The 17,731-nt window shown below is 36.9% G+C and overlaps 1 protein-coding gene across 2 annotated transcripts in view; it reads right to left on the bottom strand.

The window, feature by feature from the left end:
• dhrsx (dehydrogenase/reductase (SDR family) X-linked) overlaps positions 1-17,731 on the bottom strand; it is an 86,614-nt gene that overhangs the window by 17,566 nt on the left and 51,317 nt on the right. For both annotated transcript variants that reach the window (XM_067441416.1, XM_067441415.1), the window contains exons 4-5: positions 11,710-11,811; positions 9,989-10,196 (exon numbers count right to left, since the gene is read on the bottom strand). In XM_067441416.1, coding sequence (XP_067297517.1) covers positions 9,989-10,196; positions 11,710-11,811 — 310 coding nt within the window. The remainder of the gene's footprint in view (positions 1-9,988; positions 10,197-11,709; positions 11,812-17,731) is intronic.

Here is a 17,731-nt window from a genome sequence, read left to right on the forward strand (position 1 = left end):
CCTACTTCTGGCTGAATCGAAAACCCTGTCTGTAAAACCAGGCCAATATGTAGTTTAACATTTAACTTCTAAAAGAGCATATTAGTTTCAAGAATCGTGAAATTTCACCAGCATTGGTGCCTAATTTCTTCTATATTCACATTAACAAACCATAAATTGATTAAAAAAATCTTGCCTTACACACGTTTTGAAGTCCTAGAATGCCCTAGAATGAAGAATCCATGTCTAATCATTTAGCTGACTCATTTATCCGTTATTTATACCAGCAGATGTCTTTGCGCCCACCCCTTCCTCTCTCCCTCTCTCACCTTGAAGGACATATTTATTAGGAATCTTCTGTGCCAACCCACAGCATGAGCCACCCCACACACTTAACATACAGCATGACAAGAAGCCATCACCAGTTTCAAGCGGGCACCTTGTTTGCTGCATTAGATTTGTTGTTTGTCAGTATTTATTGTAACACTCATAACTGCCCCTTTCTGCCTCCCAGGAGGCTTTGCAGCAGTCAGTCAATCAATAGACACATGGTGCTCTGAATCACACTGCATGTTACAGCGACTCTGTCCTTGAGCCGTTGCAGTATATGACTGCAGCAACGGATGAGGACACTCAAGACTGAAAAGCAATAAAAGCAGACCTGATGAAAATAGGTTGGAACAGCGGCAGTATTTTGAGGAGTAAAGCAGACATCTGCACTACAGGAAGATCTGAGTTAAATATGAGACACATAGAGATGGTTGTCACCTTTTAATAATGTCAGGGATGCACCAATATTAAAATTCGATAGTCAATATTATTTTCACTGATAAAAGGTTCAATTCTATACTTTGGTACTATAACCTTGTTTCCCTCAAAAGAGAACAAGACACCGCAAAGAGAATGATGCTGTGAGAACGCTTTTGCATGATTGCATTCTGAAGCACGTGTGAAATCAGTCTAATGGCGTGATGGGAAGTCATAGGCAAGAGATGTCATGACTAGGAACTTATAAATCGCAACCAGACCAAACATGTCAACTTCTGATAGGTCGAAGCAAGTCAATCACAGGCACGCCAGAAGTATGGCAGGGTGACGCAGCGTCTTTTTCTCTTTTCAGGGAACCGAGACATTAACTCGCGCTGCGTCAAAAATGACGCTGTGGGAATGTTCATTTCCATGCGGCCGTACTGACAAGTGCCTCTCTTGTGTGAAATCAGGCAAGCAAAACTAAGAGTAAAGCTCCTGGGACTAGGGCTGGGCGATATCTAAAAAAATAAATAAATAAATAAATAAATAAATAAATAAATAAATAAATAAATAAATAAATAAATAAATAAATAAATAATAAATATATATATATATATATATATATATATATATATATATATATATATATATATAATGTATATTATTGTATATTTTGTATGATATTCAATATATATATATATATTTTGGCCCTCATTAAAAACAACAAAAATTATTTAGATAGAACTAAATTAAATATAAAATGTTTACGTTTAGTGAACAGGTTGGGATTACTTTATATTTTTTAGGCTATTTAACTTTACATTACCATTGCAGCCTAGCTACTAGTGCTGACTTTGTATGTTTGACTGAATTGTTTGCTTTATTTCTTGTATAGCTTCTTATACCTTTAACTTATACTTTTATGATGGCTATTATTGATCATACATAAACTAACATTAATCAAAAAGAGACTGGGTTGTGTTTTATGTCATATTTAATTTTATTACAGTGATAATCATATATGCACACTTGTCTGAACCGCATAATGTGTTTAATATTGTTTTAAATGTAAACAAAAACATGCAGGGTTGTGTTTTATGACAGATTTAGTTTGATTGTAGACTAAAATATATATATAGAGATAACCGGCATCTTCTCCACTTTCTGGTCTCGCTACTCGCTTGCCATTGGTCAGCTGTCAAAAAGGCGCTTGACTTAGGGGGTTTTTATCAGAAAAGTTGAACTTTTTTCAACTTTAAAAAGACGTTGGTGTTGGCAGTTTAAAGAAAGTGCTCATGACTTCTTTGAAAACACGGTTTACTCCATAGGATTATTATTTAAAACAGATGTTGACAGCTTCAAAAAAGACATCAAGTGTGAACACAGCCTAAGGCCGCCACATAAACCCTAAGAGTGGAGGGGGATAGCCCTGTGGAGAATCGATCCTGCAGAAATTTTATTCGAGCACTGTACAAACCAGGTAGTCATCTGGACTCAGCTGAAGATTTCCGCCAGTTTCCTAGTGCAGGGAGTTCTGGAGTATAAGTGCGGACTAGGGTTGGGTACCGAAACCCGATGCTAATATAGTATTATTGTATATTTACCGTTACGGCAGTACCTATACAACCGTTATGTACCAGACTGAATCAGAGCGCAGATTTCGGTTCCTCATTTAGGTGCCATCAAACGTGATTTGGCTGGCGCTGAGCCAGAGACAGACGGGATGCACTCGGCATTTGTCACATATCGCAACGATTCAGTGCTTTCATCCACATCATGTTTATTTTAGGTTTCAGACATTTAAATGCACATTTAGTAGCAGCAAAAACACGCTGATGTCTATGGAAGTGACAATAACAATCCTTTCTGACAGTTATAATTTGACTGTGTTTTATTCATATCAGACACACATTTAATAAGTCACTAGTTTTCTCATTTCATGAGACGAGGATGAATTTACTTGATGTAAATCTGACAGATGATTATCTGAGGCGCAAACGAACATGGCGGCGCCCATCGTGCATTATAGATCAGCTAACATGATCATTATGACAAAAAACATTCACTTGCACATATTTGAAAATCAAAATATCAGATAGCTCATGACATAGATAACAATTTTGGGAATATTTTGAATAAAAAGGAAAAATAAATAAATAAACTGATACAGCTGATCTCTGTGTTGTCACACAGCGCTTTTGCGGCTGCTGTGTCATGTGATGTGAGAAGCACGACGCGTTGCCATGGAAACATTAAGGTTTAGAATATGGTCATATTAATGCAAAATAATGCTGAACTGTAGCTGGTTTGTAGCAGACCAAGACTACAGACTACTTTGCTATTATATAAGTGCTGCTAGTATTACTAGTATTAGTGCTGTTAGTTGGTGTTAAATTAGGCCTATTGTAGTGTGGCTTTAGCTTTTACTGTGAATTTAAGCAAATAAATAAAAAATTATAATACATTAATCTCATCCACTGTTGTTTTGTGGCTCTTTTTTTGTTAAAGTATCGGTTTAGGCCCCGTTTAGGCACTAGTACCGTTTTAAAAGTACCGGTTTGGCAACAGAATAAACGATAAAAAACCTAAACGATACCCAACCCTAGCGTGGACTCAACAACCTTAGTTGAAAGACCTGAGTCTATGAATTGGGCTCCCTCTCAAAGGCCAAACCCACACTTCCATAAGTCTGATCCCTTGATCGTGCAGAATGGGTGCCCCTCAGGGAAACCCCTTGGTCTTGAGCCACCACTGCAAAGGTCTCATCTAAAGCAGGCCAAAAGGTATCCCTTTGGATACAGCTACCATCAGACTTAAAACAGTTTGACAGTGAGTGACTGGCCTAGCTTTATTGCTCACGGCTGTGAGGATCGAACCAATACAAGTTTGAGACAGATGTACCCCCATCGCTGTCGAATCTCACACCATGCCATGAAAAAGTCTGCCCCACATGGAGCAAAAATCGGCCAAATGTCGATGTAATAATACACGGTGACAAGACTAGGCCGAAAGGAAGAATCCGATACTGGTACGTTTTGTCCCAAAAGCTGAGTTCAGGAAGGATAGAATATGGAAGTATATCCTCGGATGGGATTGTGCCAAGATTCACCTCAGTGTGCAGATCTAGAATTGGACACAACCCCCCATCCTTCTTTAGAATGATAAAATACCGGCTGTAAACCTCTCTGTCGGGGGGAGGAACAAAATCTACAGCCCCATTTCCCAGCAAAACATTTTACCTCCTCTTCCATAACCAGAGCCTGCTCGGAGGCTACCATTGTAGACAGGACTCCCGTTTGCCGGATAGATATTTTTGGCAGTAGTTTCCACACTGCCAAGAAATCTACTAAGGAAACCAGTCTCTTGAGACAGGTTTCTGATCCCTCTCATCAGTCTTAACTCAAGAAGTCTTCGGCTGAGACTACTAAAGGAACCAGTCTCTCGAGGTCTCTACACTGTAAAAAAATATTGTTGGTTTAACTTTAAAAAGTAAGTAACCTGGTTACCTTAAAATTTTGAGTTTATTGTAATTAAACATTTGAGTTGATGCAATGAAGGAAATTGGTTTAATAAATAGAAACTCAAAATATTATTGTATCTGAACCACATAAAAATGTGATAAATCATGAAAATAGCACAATATGGCTGCGTCATCAGAAATAAAACACACACAATTACCCAATATGCTTACAAAATCTTTTAATAATATTTGAATAAAGGTTGTTGATTCTCAAAAATGTTCATTGTATTAACTCAAATATTTAATTTCAAATGAACTCAAAATTATAAAGCAACCAGGTAACTTATTTTTTGTAAATATTTTTTTACAGTGTAGCATAACTCAAGTAGCCAGTTCTGTGCCCTGAAACAGATGACTGGTAGAAGAAGAACTGGTGGACACTTAGACTAGAACTCGCTGAAGACCGCTGTGCCCAGAAGCACAAGAGGTGGCGGGGTTGACAGGGCACCCCCTGTGGGCACAGTATAATGAGCTGTTGACCCTGGGAATTCACCATTTAATTCCTCAGTACTAAATGCAGCCAAAGATCAATCAGACAAGTAAACACGGTCTAGATTAAAGGCAGAATAGTATATTAACACAGACATCTAACCTCTCAATGATCAGATGAGTATTTAATTCCTCAAAATTAAATGCAGAAAGGCTAAACATAGTGTATTAATAAAGACATCTAACATTTCAAAATCATAAATAAAAATGACAATTTCTCAAAATTAATGTATCCAAGAAACAACCAAACAAAGTCAACTAAATCATAGCTTATGTAAACACAATTAGTTTGCACACAATCATAGAAACAAGAGAGAAAGGGAAACTTCTATCTGCTCAGTTCGCATTATAAATATATATTGCAGTCCTATAAATATATATTCAGGGATGCAAACACATGTATGGTCAAAAAAGAGAAAGGTAATCAAAGCCCTTGCCCCGTGGCAAATATCCAGATACTTACTTTGCCACCAACCCCTGCCATCTCCGGCCCACCCCTACATAGGTACATAGTAAAATGAAATTCTAGAAAATGTGTTGCAGTGGCAGATACCACAGACCATGGACTTCACTATTTTTTTTTCAGGAGAGCCACACTGATAGGACAAAATGAATAGGAGAGCCACTTTTGTTACATGTTAAAAAGTTACATCCAATAACATATTCGCTTATCAATCTGTCATCACTCAACATAAAATATGCAATGCAATAAATTAGATAGGCAGATAGATAGTGGGTATGCATGCATAATCTATTTTTTAATGTAAACTTTCTTTTAGTGCTTTCAATCGATTAAAAAAATTAATTAAATCACACATTTTTATGTGATTAATTGTGATTAATCACAATTAAAAACAAGTGTTTATATGTGTTTAATATATTTTATGATGCAATCATTTTACAGTAAATAACCAAATTAATGTAGAAAAACAAAGACTGTATATTTGAAATATTTGTTCAATGGCATATTTCTATAAATATGAATGAAGCCGGTACCAATGAACAGATATGTCTCTATGAAATATTTTCCCACCAATTTTAAATATTGAGTATGGCCATTCAACATTACAGTGTAACTGAAAGTTAAAAAAAATAAAAATAAAAAAACATTCATTAGGCTTTAAACTTCAAATTAAAAGAATCCTCTCATAAACCCATGTCATATTTACCAGTGGCCTTCCTGTCTCACGGGTAGGAAATAGGCTAGATAAATTGAACAAAGTTATCAAACAGTCTGCACTGCATAATTTATGAATTTAATATAAATGAATCCTTATCAAAGCTACAAAAATTCTTTAGTCAATAGCAGTGAGTCTAAAGAGTCGAAAGATCCGAGCCACTTGCTTAAGACTTTCTTGCCTCGAGAAGAAAGCCAACAGAAGTGAGTGCTACAAACTCCTGTTAGTACATGCTTCTTTTCTTACACGTTGGAAAATCGTATGAATGAACACTGTCAGCCCCCACAAGAGCTGACGTGCATTCTCCACTTACAAACAAACACATAAATCATGTGTATCCTCACTCATAATGTAGCAAGGGCAGGGAGGGATACACGATTCAAAATGCTGTTTGCTCGCCATAATACTCCTGTCTTGATATATATATAATAAGCAGTGGTGAAAAGAGTACTAAAAAAGCATACTCAAGTAGAAGTACTGTTACTTGTCAAAAAATGTAAATTAAGTTGAGTAAAAGTACCTGTCCCAAATACTACTCAAAAGTAGGAGTAAAAAGTAGCCGTTTTAAAAGTACTCAAGTGAGTAGTGAGTATTATGCTATGAATATTATTCCACCTTATACCCAGCAAATTAAAAATGTAGCTTACTCTTTTATAGATGGTTCTCGGTAAGAACAAAAACATTTCAATATTTCTTTAAATATTTATTTGTATTTTTGACTGTTATCAGTTAAAGCTGTGTAATATTTGAGAAATCAACCAATAATCTGGTAACATTTATGACAACCATTCTGTAGAGGTTTTCTTGCGGTTAATTAAAAAAGGTTGCAAAGCGTTGTACATTAAAGCTACACTGTGAAACTTTTTTAGTTTATTCTTAGCTAAAAACACTTAGTTCTTTCAAAAATATATGTGCTCATTAATGTATATTTACTTCTTTCAAGTAATAAAGTATTCTCGTAAGTTTATAATATGCCATTCAAAATGCATATGAGTGAGGGGTTTGAATGCCGGTCCGTTGGCCCTCCATCTTAAAAGTACATTAGCCAAAGAGGGACATACCCATAAATTCAAGCCTAGCCTTTAGCGATTTAACACTCGATTGCCGTGTGGAATGTGAAGAGGGGGCTTGCCATGTTAATCTTGGACTAAATTGGCCACCGTAGGAGTTCAAACGAAATCAGAATTGAGAGGAACAGAAACTAATATTCACTGGATGGTCATATACCTTTACACCGCTAGATGGGGGAAAATATTACACAGTGTAGCTTTAACAATTTTACGTAAAAATATTAAAACATCTCTCTTTTCAAAGAAAAGTTATTTTAAGACGCATTTGTTGTACTGCTTTAATTTCAATGGACGTTTTCTCTGTAAAAAGAATATAAATCAGAATCGAGTAACATCAATAAATGGTTTTCACCACTGATTATTTTTGCTTTTAATTAAAAAAATAAACCTGATTTAAAAATAAATCTGATGTTTTATATAAGTTATTTGCTATGTACATGGCCTAAAATTTTAAATTGCCATGTGAGAACACATTTCATTAAAATATTCACTTCAAAAAGCTGTCAGAAAGCAGTTTAATGCCTAATGCACTTTGAAGCCTGGCAAGCAATCAAGCTAAATTAAGAGTTTCCAGCAGATGGCACCGCGAGCTTGTGCAGCGCTACCAGAATACGTACCATTTATGCATGTACTAGAAAATGTAATATTCTGTGATCCATTTGTAGTAATTGTTTAAGGCAATTTCACGATTTCAGTCATCATACAGTAGCCAACACTTACCCCCTTTCATAAAGTCGGTGTGCCTCTCACTCTCCAATTTCCCGTGACACATGGAGACACAGGACTAATTATTCGCCAATCATGTTGACAGGAAAAATAAATAAACATAATGTAGCGACGGCAGGTTTAGGGAAAATAGCGTGGTAAAAGTACCGATACAGCACTTAAAATGCACTTAAAATGTACTCAAGTAAAAGTACACTGTTTTTAAACTACTTAAAAAAGTACAATTCCTGAGAAAAACTACTCAATTACAGTAACGAGAGTATTTGTAATTTGCTACTTTACACCACTGATAATAAGCTTGAGACAAACAAACAATAAATAGACTAATTCACACAGAGCACTTGCTAAAGGCACAGAAGCTGACATTGTTTGGTCTGGGTGCGATTTATATCTTCCAGGTCATGACGTCACCTGCCTATGATGTCCCATTACGCCATTGGACATGTGCTTCAGAATGCAGTCATGCAAAGGCATTCCCACAATGTCATTCTTGACGCAGCATGAGTTCTCTTAAACGGGAAGCATTTATATCCCAATTATATTGGGAATCTAGGCATCACAACATTTTTAAAGGAACTGTATGTAAGAAATGCATTTCAATTAATTATAAAATGGCCCTGATATGTCACTAGACCGAGAATAGACATTAAGAATTGTGGTAATTTCAAATACTTATATCACTGACAACAGTAGTCCGGCCAGGATATTGTCATTTAAAAGTTGCTGTTGCAGTCCTCAACTGATGTTGATGTTGTCATGTTGTGTTTTGGCCTGAAGTAACACCGGAAGTAACTTTTTAGATTTTTATTAAATATTACCATGGCCAACTATTTTTTTTTTCTGTGTATTAACTTGCATGGAATAATTCACCCTATGCCCTGTTATATGTGCCAACAAAGTAAATAAGATTGATTTTGATTTCATGAGGACTTTAAGGTGCGCTCACGCCATGTTGTATTTAATGTAATAACTAGATCTCAACTTGTAAAAAGTGTCCGTGTCCTCGTATAGCTCGTAATTAAAACTTGTAAGCTTGCAATTTTTTAAGAGGTCCTATTTTACCACCTGACCACTGCAGATTAATTTACACGTTTAATAGGGTTGCCACAGAAACGCATAATTCCCAGTCCTAGGACGTGAACACGTCATGTTTTGTCATCTCAAAATTATGAACGCAGCATTATTCTGGTGAATAAGTGGTTAATACATTTTTTTTATTACTTTAATGGCTAGAATTATGAAATGTTGGCTAAAGTATTTTATATATTGAAACTTTATTGAAACCGAGTTTCAAAGCGTTGCAGTTTGTGGCAATCTAAACTTCTCTTTTGGTTCTTGCTTTGCAAGCAAAAAAGCTAAATTGTAGGCTGACTGTACAATATGGATGTTTGATTGCAAAACTATAGTTGACATCTAAGCTAGTTGAGGGGGAAACAAACAGATACTTCTCCATTAGAAAAGGTTTTTTTTTTTTTTTTTTTTTATCCTTTGGGTAAAAGTGTAGTATAATCGTATAGACGCTATAGAGTGGAAAGGGTAGCATATCATTTTAAATAGGATTTGTCTATTTACATATTTGCACACCATAAGCCTGTAGGGTTCTGTGACCCCCTCCATGCACAAAGTGAATCTCCACATATTTTACCAATATACCATGCAATATACTCAAACTAATATATATACATATTACTTACACAACCCTTTATGCCAGTGGTTTTAGTTCACCCCTTCAAAAACTTTTTTCTTCTTTGTTTGAAGAACAATACTGTTTTTTGTAACGTGTGTCAAGTTTCATGATTATTATTTAACAGTAGGCAATTATACTGATTACTGCAAGTCTTACAAACCACATTTCATAATATAGTCCAAAGCACACACAACACAGTAACGGTTCTCAGTTGTGAATGAGTTATAGTGATGTTAATTCAGTAACCGGATGGATTCAGTGAGTGTACTGTTAGAAAAAGAACAGACTCCATGGTAATCTGTTTGAGAATATGACTAAATTGACTAGGTTAGGTTGTATTTTGTGTGTGTGTGTGTGTGTGTGTGTGTGTGTGTGTGTGTGTGTGTGTGCGCGCGCGCGTGTGTGTGTGTGTGTGTGTGTAGTCAAAGACAATCCAGATTGCAACAACAGTACACTATAGAATCAATCGTTGCTAGGAAATATGGAATAAATGTCTAAAATGTCTTTAAGATTCAGTTCATCCCTTCCATTCACAAAAAGGCTTGAGGTAAGAAAAGAATCTCAAGTGTAGTATAGAACGGCTTCTAACCTGCCCTGCAAGTCATCCAGAGTTATTCTTCCTCCATAATGGGTAGCTGAAGACATAATAACTATTCGGGAACATTTCCCAGGTTTGCCTGACTTCCTCAGGACATCTAACAACAGGTTGGTCAACAGGAAATGGCCCAGGTAGTTTAGCCCAAAGTGTAGTTCAAATCCATCCTCTGTTCTCCTCTCCGGAACAAGCATAACACCAGCTGCAGACATAAAGGAACATCATTGCTGATATATTATGAACAGACAGAATATGCAACACACCGGGAAGAATCCTACTAGGCTTGATCAAGTATTCACACCTTAAAAAATGACTCATGACTCATTTCTGAGTCACTCTTTTGAAAAGAAATGAACTTCACAAGCTCAGAGAACATTGTACCGCATGCAGCTCTCTGAATACCGTGGATTAAGTAATGCTGGTTTATTGATTCGCTTTTTTTTTAGACAGCTTTTCAACACGCGCAGAGAAGGATATCAGAGATGTCTTCATATGAAACTGAACTAGCGGATAACCGTTTCCTCCACTAATGTTCTTAATGTGCCTGTTTCTGCTTAATTCATGTTCTCGCTGAGAAGAAATAAATGAAAAGATGTGAAGATCATCACGTGTCACGTTCACACATAAACATACCCTTCTACAAAAACGCACGTCTTTCTAAAGGGCGACCACAAGATAATTAAAGTTGGTGAATTCCAATATTAAATGGAAGTAATCTGATTTGAAAACCCTGACCGGGACTGAGCACCAGCATTCATGCGGGAATAAGCCTCTGCTCTTGAAAACATGTTTCATCATTATTTTGCTCTTAACAGAATTACAGCTCGCAGTTCGCAGGAGAAAACAGTAATCAGGATTATAAAAATGTCCTCAGCATATTAAATGAGTATTAAACAGTATGTTTTTTTAATTACACTCACACAGGAAATTTGAACCTAACGAATCCTAATTGTGTCGACCCATGTACCCTGAAGAGAAAATCAATGTCCCTCGGCTCTTGCTCAGACACATGCAGTGTCTTGTCCAGCCAGAGCACTAAAGGGGTCAAGCGTTGACCTTTCTGCATCATTACAACCTCAATTGGGTGGCACAAATGCGTTGGCCCATCAGCTGGCATCAGAGGGGAGGGGTGTGCACCGTAGAGAACAAACGGCAAAAGGGAGTGTGAATTATTAATTCTCTCTGTTAGGGAGAGGACAGTGTGTGACTGTTCCTGTCATTTGGAGACATTCCCTAGGGCAGGCTTCTAAATAAAAGTCATTCAGTTAAAACAAACAACCCCCAAGGCCCTCAGGACACAGACCAGACATGTCCAACAGAGCGAGCTTATGAGGACGCAAGAGATTTTAAGCTGAGAGACAACCTATAAAAGATAAATAGGTAACACTTTACAAGTTAATGCATTAGGTATCATGAACTAACAATGAACTGCAGATTTCATTGTAATTTCATGTTTGTTCATTATACATTAATTTAAAATTTTATATAATGTGAAATCTATGTATACAACGTAGAATTCAATATTGACCTAAATTAATAAATTCAGTAAACATTTGTTTATTGTTAATAAGAATACTTTAAATCATTAAATAAATAAACTTAAAATGTTAGACTGCAGATATGACAAATACGACAGAATATTAAAATAATACAGCACAATTGTTGTAGTCTAATGACTTTGCCCTAATGTTAGAGGAATTTAGGAATTTACATACCATTATTGACAAGGACGTGTAGTGGCAAACCCTTGGCTTTATATCTCTGGACAAACTGCCGCACAGATGTCAAAGAGGCCAAATCCAGGTGCATGAACTCCACTGAAAGCAAACAGACTACAAAATCAGTACCAAAGCAGCACCTATGACAGCAAATACTGAAAATTAATGTAGAAATTATTTCGTTGGAATGACAGAAAGTTCAAATCATTAAGTGAAATGCAATTCAAATTCACAAACATATTCAACAATATAACCCTTTAAACTTGTGTGTGTGTGTGTGGGGGGGGGGGGGTGAAATTTCCCTTTAAACACTTTTTTATTAAGCTAACATATTTAATTTGTTTTGTAAAATATAGCTTTTGTTGTTAAATTTTTCCAAATCTACTGCCTTACATTCAAAATGAAGGCATAAAAAAATTACAACAAAACAACAAAAAGTGCACTTATGCATCTTGTTTACTACCAACGCTAAATCAGTAACTGAATTGGAATTTAAAAGGCACTTTGAAATTAATTTCTGATTCATTTCTAATTCTGGTTCGCAAACAAATTCAACAATATAACCCTTTAAACTTAAGGGGGGGGGGGGGGGGTAACTTTCCCTTTAAACACTTTTTTATTAAGTAACATATTTAATTTGTTTTGAAAAATGTAGCTTTCTTGTTAATTTTTTTCAAATCTACTGCCTTACATTCAAAATTAAGGCATACAAAAATTACAAACAAAACAACAAAGGCCCCGTTCATACTGCAGGCAAAAGTGGCCCAAATCAGATTTTTTGGGGGGTCAAGTGACCAGGTCAGACCTCTTCAGAGGTAGTGTGAACACTCAAATCTAGCCCAGATCTGATTTTTTTCAAATCAGATTTAGACCACATACATACAGTCTTGTTCAAAATAATAGCAGTACAATGCGACTAACCAGAATAATCAAGGTTTTTAGTATATTTTTTTTATTGCTACGTGGCAAACAAGTTACCAGTAGGTTCAGTAGATTCTCAGAAAACAAATGAGACCCAGCATTCATGATATGCACGCTCTTAAGGCTGTGCAATTGGGCAATTAGTTGAATTAGTTGAAAGGGGTGTGTTCAAAAAAATAGCAGTGTGGCATTCAATCACTGAGGTCATCAATTTTGTGAAGAAACAGGTGTGAATCAGGTGGCTTCTATTTAAGGATGAAGCCAACACTTGTTGAACATGCATTTGAAAGCTGAGGAAAATGGGTCGTTCAAGACATTGTTCAGAAGAACAGCGTACTTTGATTAAAAAGTTGATTAGAGAGGGGAAAACCTATAAAGAGGTGCAAAAAATGATAGGCTGTTCAGCTAAAATGATCTCCAATGCCTTAAAATGGAGAGCAAAACCAGAGAGACGTGGAAGAAAACGGAAGACAACCATCAAAATGGATAGAAGAATAACCAGAATGGCAAAGGCTCAGCCAATGATCACCTCCAGGATGATCAAAGACAGTCTGGAGTTACCTGTAAGTACTGTGACAGTTAGAAGACGTCTGTGTGAAGCTAATCTATTTTCAAGAATCCCCCGCAAAGTCCCTCTGTTAAAAAAAAGGCATGTGCAGAAGAGGTTACAATTTGCCAAAGAACACATCAACTGGCCTAAAGAGAAATGGAGGAACATTTTGTGGACTGATGAGAGTAAAATTGTTCTTTTTGGGTCCACAGGCAGTTTGTGAGACGACCCCCAAACTCTGAATTCAAGCCACAGTACACAGTGAAGACAGTGAAGCATGGAGGTGCAAGCATCATGATATGGGCATGTTTCTCCTACTATGGTGTTGGGCCTATTTATCGCATACCAGGGATCATGGATCAGTTTGCATATGTTAAAATACTTGAAGAGGTCATGTTGCCCTATGCTGAAGAGGACATGCCCTTGAAACGGTTGTTTCAACAAGACAATGACCCAAAACACACTAGTAAACGGGCAAAGTCTTGGTTCCAAACCAACAAAATTAATGTTATGGAGTGGCCAGCCCAATCTCCAGACCTTAATCCAATTGAGAACTTGTGGGGTGATATCAAAAATGCTGTTTCTGAAGCAAAACCAAGAAATGTGAATGAATTGTGGAATGTTGTTAAAGAATCATGGAGTGGAATAACAGCTGAGAGGTGCCACAAGTTGGTTGACTCCATGCCACACAGATGTCAAGCAGTTTTAAAAAACTGTGGTCATACAACTAAATATTAGTTTAGTGATTCACAGGATTGCTAAATCCCAGAAGAAAAAAAAAATATTTGTACAAAATAGTTTTGAGTTTGTACAGTCAAAGGTAGACACTGGTATTTTTTTGAACACACCCCTTTCAACTAATTGCCCAATTGCACAGCCTTAAGAGCGTGCATATCATGAATGCTGGGTCTTGTTTGTTTTCTGACAATCTACTGAACCTACTGGTAACTTCTTTGCCACGTAGCAATAAAAAATATACTAAAAACCTTGATTATTCTGGTTAGTCACATTGTACTGCTATTATTTTGAACAAGACTGTATGTGGTCCTGAATCAGACCCAGATCTGATTTTTTCCAATGCGGCCGCAGTGTGAACAACCAAAGCGGATTTGATGCGGATATGATGCGTATTTTACGTCAATCTATGTCGACATTTGTCACAATTATGCATCAGCGAGTTAGCCCTAGACACAACAGACAGAGACAGTAACATTAAAAACTTGACTAGATATGGAGAACAGCGATGGAGCAAGTCAGTGGAGGGAGAGGGAGGTGTTAGACCTAATTAGTATATGGGGAGATACTTCAATTCAAGCTAAACTAGAAGGATCCTACCGTAACTGCTCCGTTTTTGAAAAAATAGCACACGAAATGGAAGAACGGGGAAACAGAAAAACGTGGCTTCAGTGCCAAAGGAAGGTGACAAAAGGCCAAAATAACCATTTTTGCTCTCTTTCTTTTCGTTCTTCTCCTCTTCAGCACCTGCTCATTAATGTTATGGCTTCCATTACACAAGCATGTTTAAATAAAAGCGAAAATGCTTTCTCTATAACCTCCCGAACTTTAGTGCAACAGCGTGCTGCGTCTGATGCCATTGATATTGTTCTTTTGCACACGCGGGTTAGTTTGAAACCTGAAACAGTTCACACTGGAATCAGATATAGGCCACATTTTAAAAGGTAATGTGAACAGCCAAACAAAAAATCAGATCTGAGCAAAAAATCAGAATTGAGCATTAAGACTTACGGTGTGAACGGGGCCAAAAAGTGCACTTATGTATTTTTGTTTACTACCAACGCAAAATCAGTAACTGAATTGGAATTTAAAAGGCACTTTGAAATTCATTTCTGATTCTGGCAAGCACAAATAATGAATTGCTCAAGGACGGCACAGGCATGCAAATGGCAATAATACTGAATCATCCAATAATACGAGGCCTCTAAAAAGGTCTTTATTTCATCAGCTGAAGTCATTTTCTGGATACAAATCGGTTCAAGCACTTACAACATCACAGCAACTGTGTATTCAAAATAACGACAGCATTAAATGTGATACTGAATGCAGTATATTTTCATATGTAGCTCATAACAGTCAAACGCATTTGCCCTCCTCGAATAAAACAAGTAAACTCAGCTTGTCAGTTTCTTTTACAGGGGTTGGTTTCAAATAGTTGGAGGCTAAATTCTCTGTTGATTCATCCAGCCTTCTCATGCTGTAGTTCATTTAATAACCTTTTTCTGTTGGTCTGTACATCAAAGCACATCCAATTAGTCTTATTTCAAAGCATGCAAATTATTCCACTCGCTAACTCTCACGTAAGGTCAAAAGGATATTTTCCCATCATCCCAAATGACCTGGCAGCCTTTCAATGATCGCTTCTTTTAAGATAAACATTTGAAAACAACAAAAATCACTATAATTGCCCTAAAACTCAGCTCCAACTCCAAGCTTACTTACAAAACTACAAAACGACAAAAAATATTATAATAATAATATCTAGCTGAACCAGGTAGTGTAGCTAAATTTGAATGTTATTGAATGAATTGATGGCACGTATAAAATCATCTTAAATCAATAAAGTCTTGACAAAACAGCAAAGTACATCTTAAAAAACATACAAGTTCTACCCTGATAAGTCAGACCTTTCAATTTGTCATGTTTCTTTGATGTAAGACCATAGACTGTAAAAAAAAAAAATATGGACGTAGTGTCCGTGATGTCACCCATATGATTCTGAGGAGTAGTTTTGAAGCGCAAAGTAGAGATGAGCTGGCCGTTGCCAACTTAGCAGTGCGTCATCACGTGTCACGTCCGGATAACAGAAAATGGGCAAAGAGGTGGGATATGGGCGGAGCTGAGGTGACGCGATGACTAACAGACAGCGGATAAGTGGCTATCCACCTGTCAATCAAAGTGGCCACGTCCTTAATTATGCAGAACTTTAAGGCTTTATACAATGTAAAGAAATTAGTTACAAAAAAATTCACCCCCCTCACAGTTGTCATGAAGGGAATCCCCCCTTAATCATTATATTTTACTGGAAAATGTATTTAGTGCCATAGCCTACATGGTCCACACGCAAATAGGTGAAGTGGCATATATACAAACACTGAGACAGCTAATACTACCATGTTGCCTCAACATTCCTTCAAGTGGTGGACCACCACAATACAAAAATTACCACCACACCACATGAGAAATTAGAAACTGAACATTACAAATAAAACACAAAATCTCCATAATGGTGATCAAACTAAAACATTTTAGGAAAATCATCATGAGCTTATGTGATGTTGTATAAAAAGGCCCAATCTCATGAAAATGCGTATACATAGTACGAGTGCAATCTTGTGGAATGCATACGGCAAAATGAGTTTTGGCAACTGGTTATATGATATATGGTTTTGTGTGCATATGATACGCACTTTATGACGTATTATACATACGAACCACCCACCCCACAACCCTCAACCTACCCAAGAGCGTGTCATATGCACGCCATAAAGTGCGTATCATATGCACGCAAAAAACTGCGTAACATATGCACGCCAAAACTAACACTAACTAACTATTTTGGCATATACATTCCACGATTTCACACTCGTATTATTGATAAGCATTACCATGTGATCGTGTTGGAGCATCAGAGATGGTGAAAAGATTACCCTCTGCAATCACAGCCACAAAACAATTATAAAGGAAATATGTAACTATACACAGCAAAGCAAAGTTATTCACTGCATTCACAGCTCAACTGCAAGCTAGTTTAGCTTTATAGACTAACAGGCAAACCACAACATCTGCATGTGCAGAACACTGTTTATTTGAGGCACAAACCACCATGCAATACACTTAACTGTGTATAAAACAAAGCCATAATAAAACCGGGGTGCGGGCGTGGCTGACCTACGAGCAGCTGAACAATAACTTTTCCACCGTCGGTCCGAACGGTTCTTATCAAGGGGGTCGCACACCGGACGCGAAGCTCAGCGCCGTGCAGCGCAGCGCCACGTCTTTAAAATTCAAACACATTTGAGTACACACTTTGTTTTCATGATTCGGATCGCCAATGTCATGTGATTTCAGCAGTTTGGCAGTTTGACATGCGCTCCGAATCATGAATCAATCCGCTGATTCATTACTGTTTGAATCTTTATTTGAGGATTGAAAACAAATGCAGAAGAGAAGACAATGCTGAATAAAGTCGTAGTTTTTTGTTATTTTTGGATCAAAATGTATTTTTTCGATGCTTCAAGAGATTCTAATTAACTAACTGATGTCACATATGGACTACTTTGATGATGTTTTTATTCCCTTTCTGGACATGGACATGGACATGGACTTTTTTTATACTTTTTGAAGTGATTTCACTTGAGCAATAATCTGCTGACTGTCTTCTTTAGAATGAGACCAAATTTATGTCTATATTCCAAAGCATAGATAGTGAATTTTCACGTATATTTTCAAAAAGAGGGGTGACAGTTAAAAGGTTACGTCACTTCCGTATTGGCTTCAACAGAAACTGGGGGATGTTGCCACTTGTTTAAG

This window comes from Pseudorasbora parva, chromosome 4 (assembly GCF_024679245.1).
Source record: "Pseudorasbora parva isolate DD20220531a chromosome 4, ASM2467924v1, whole genome shotgun sequence".
In the NCBI taxonomy this organism is placed as follows: Eukaryota; Metazoa; Chordata; class Actinopteri; order Cypriniformes; family Gobionidae; genus Pseudorasbora; species Pseudorasbora parva.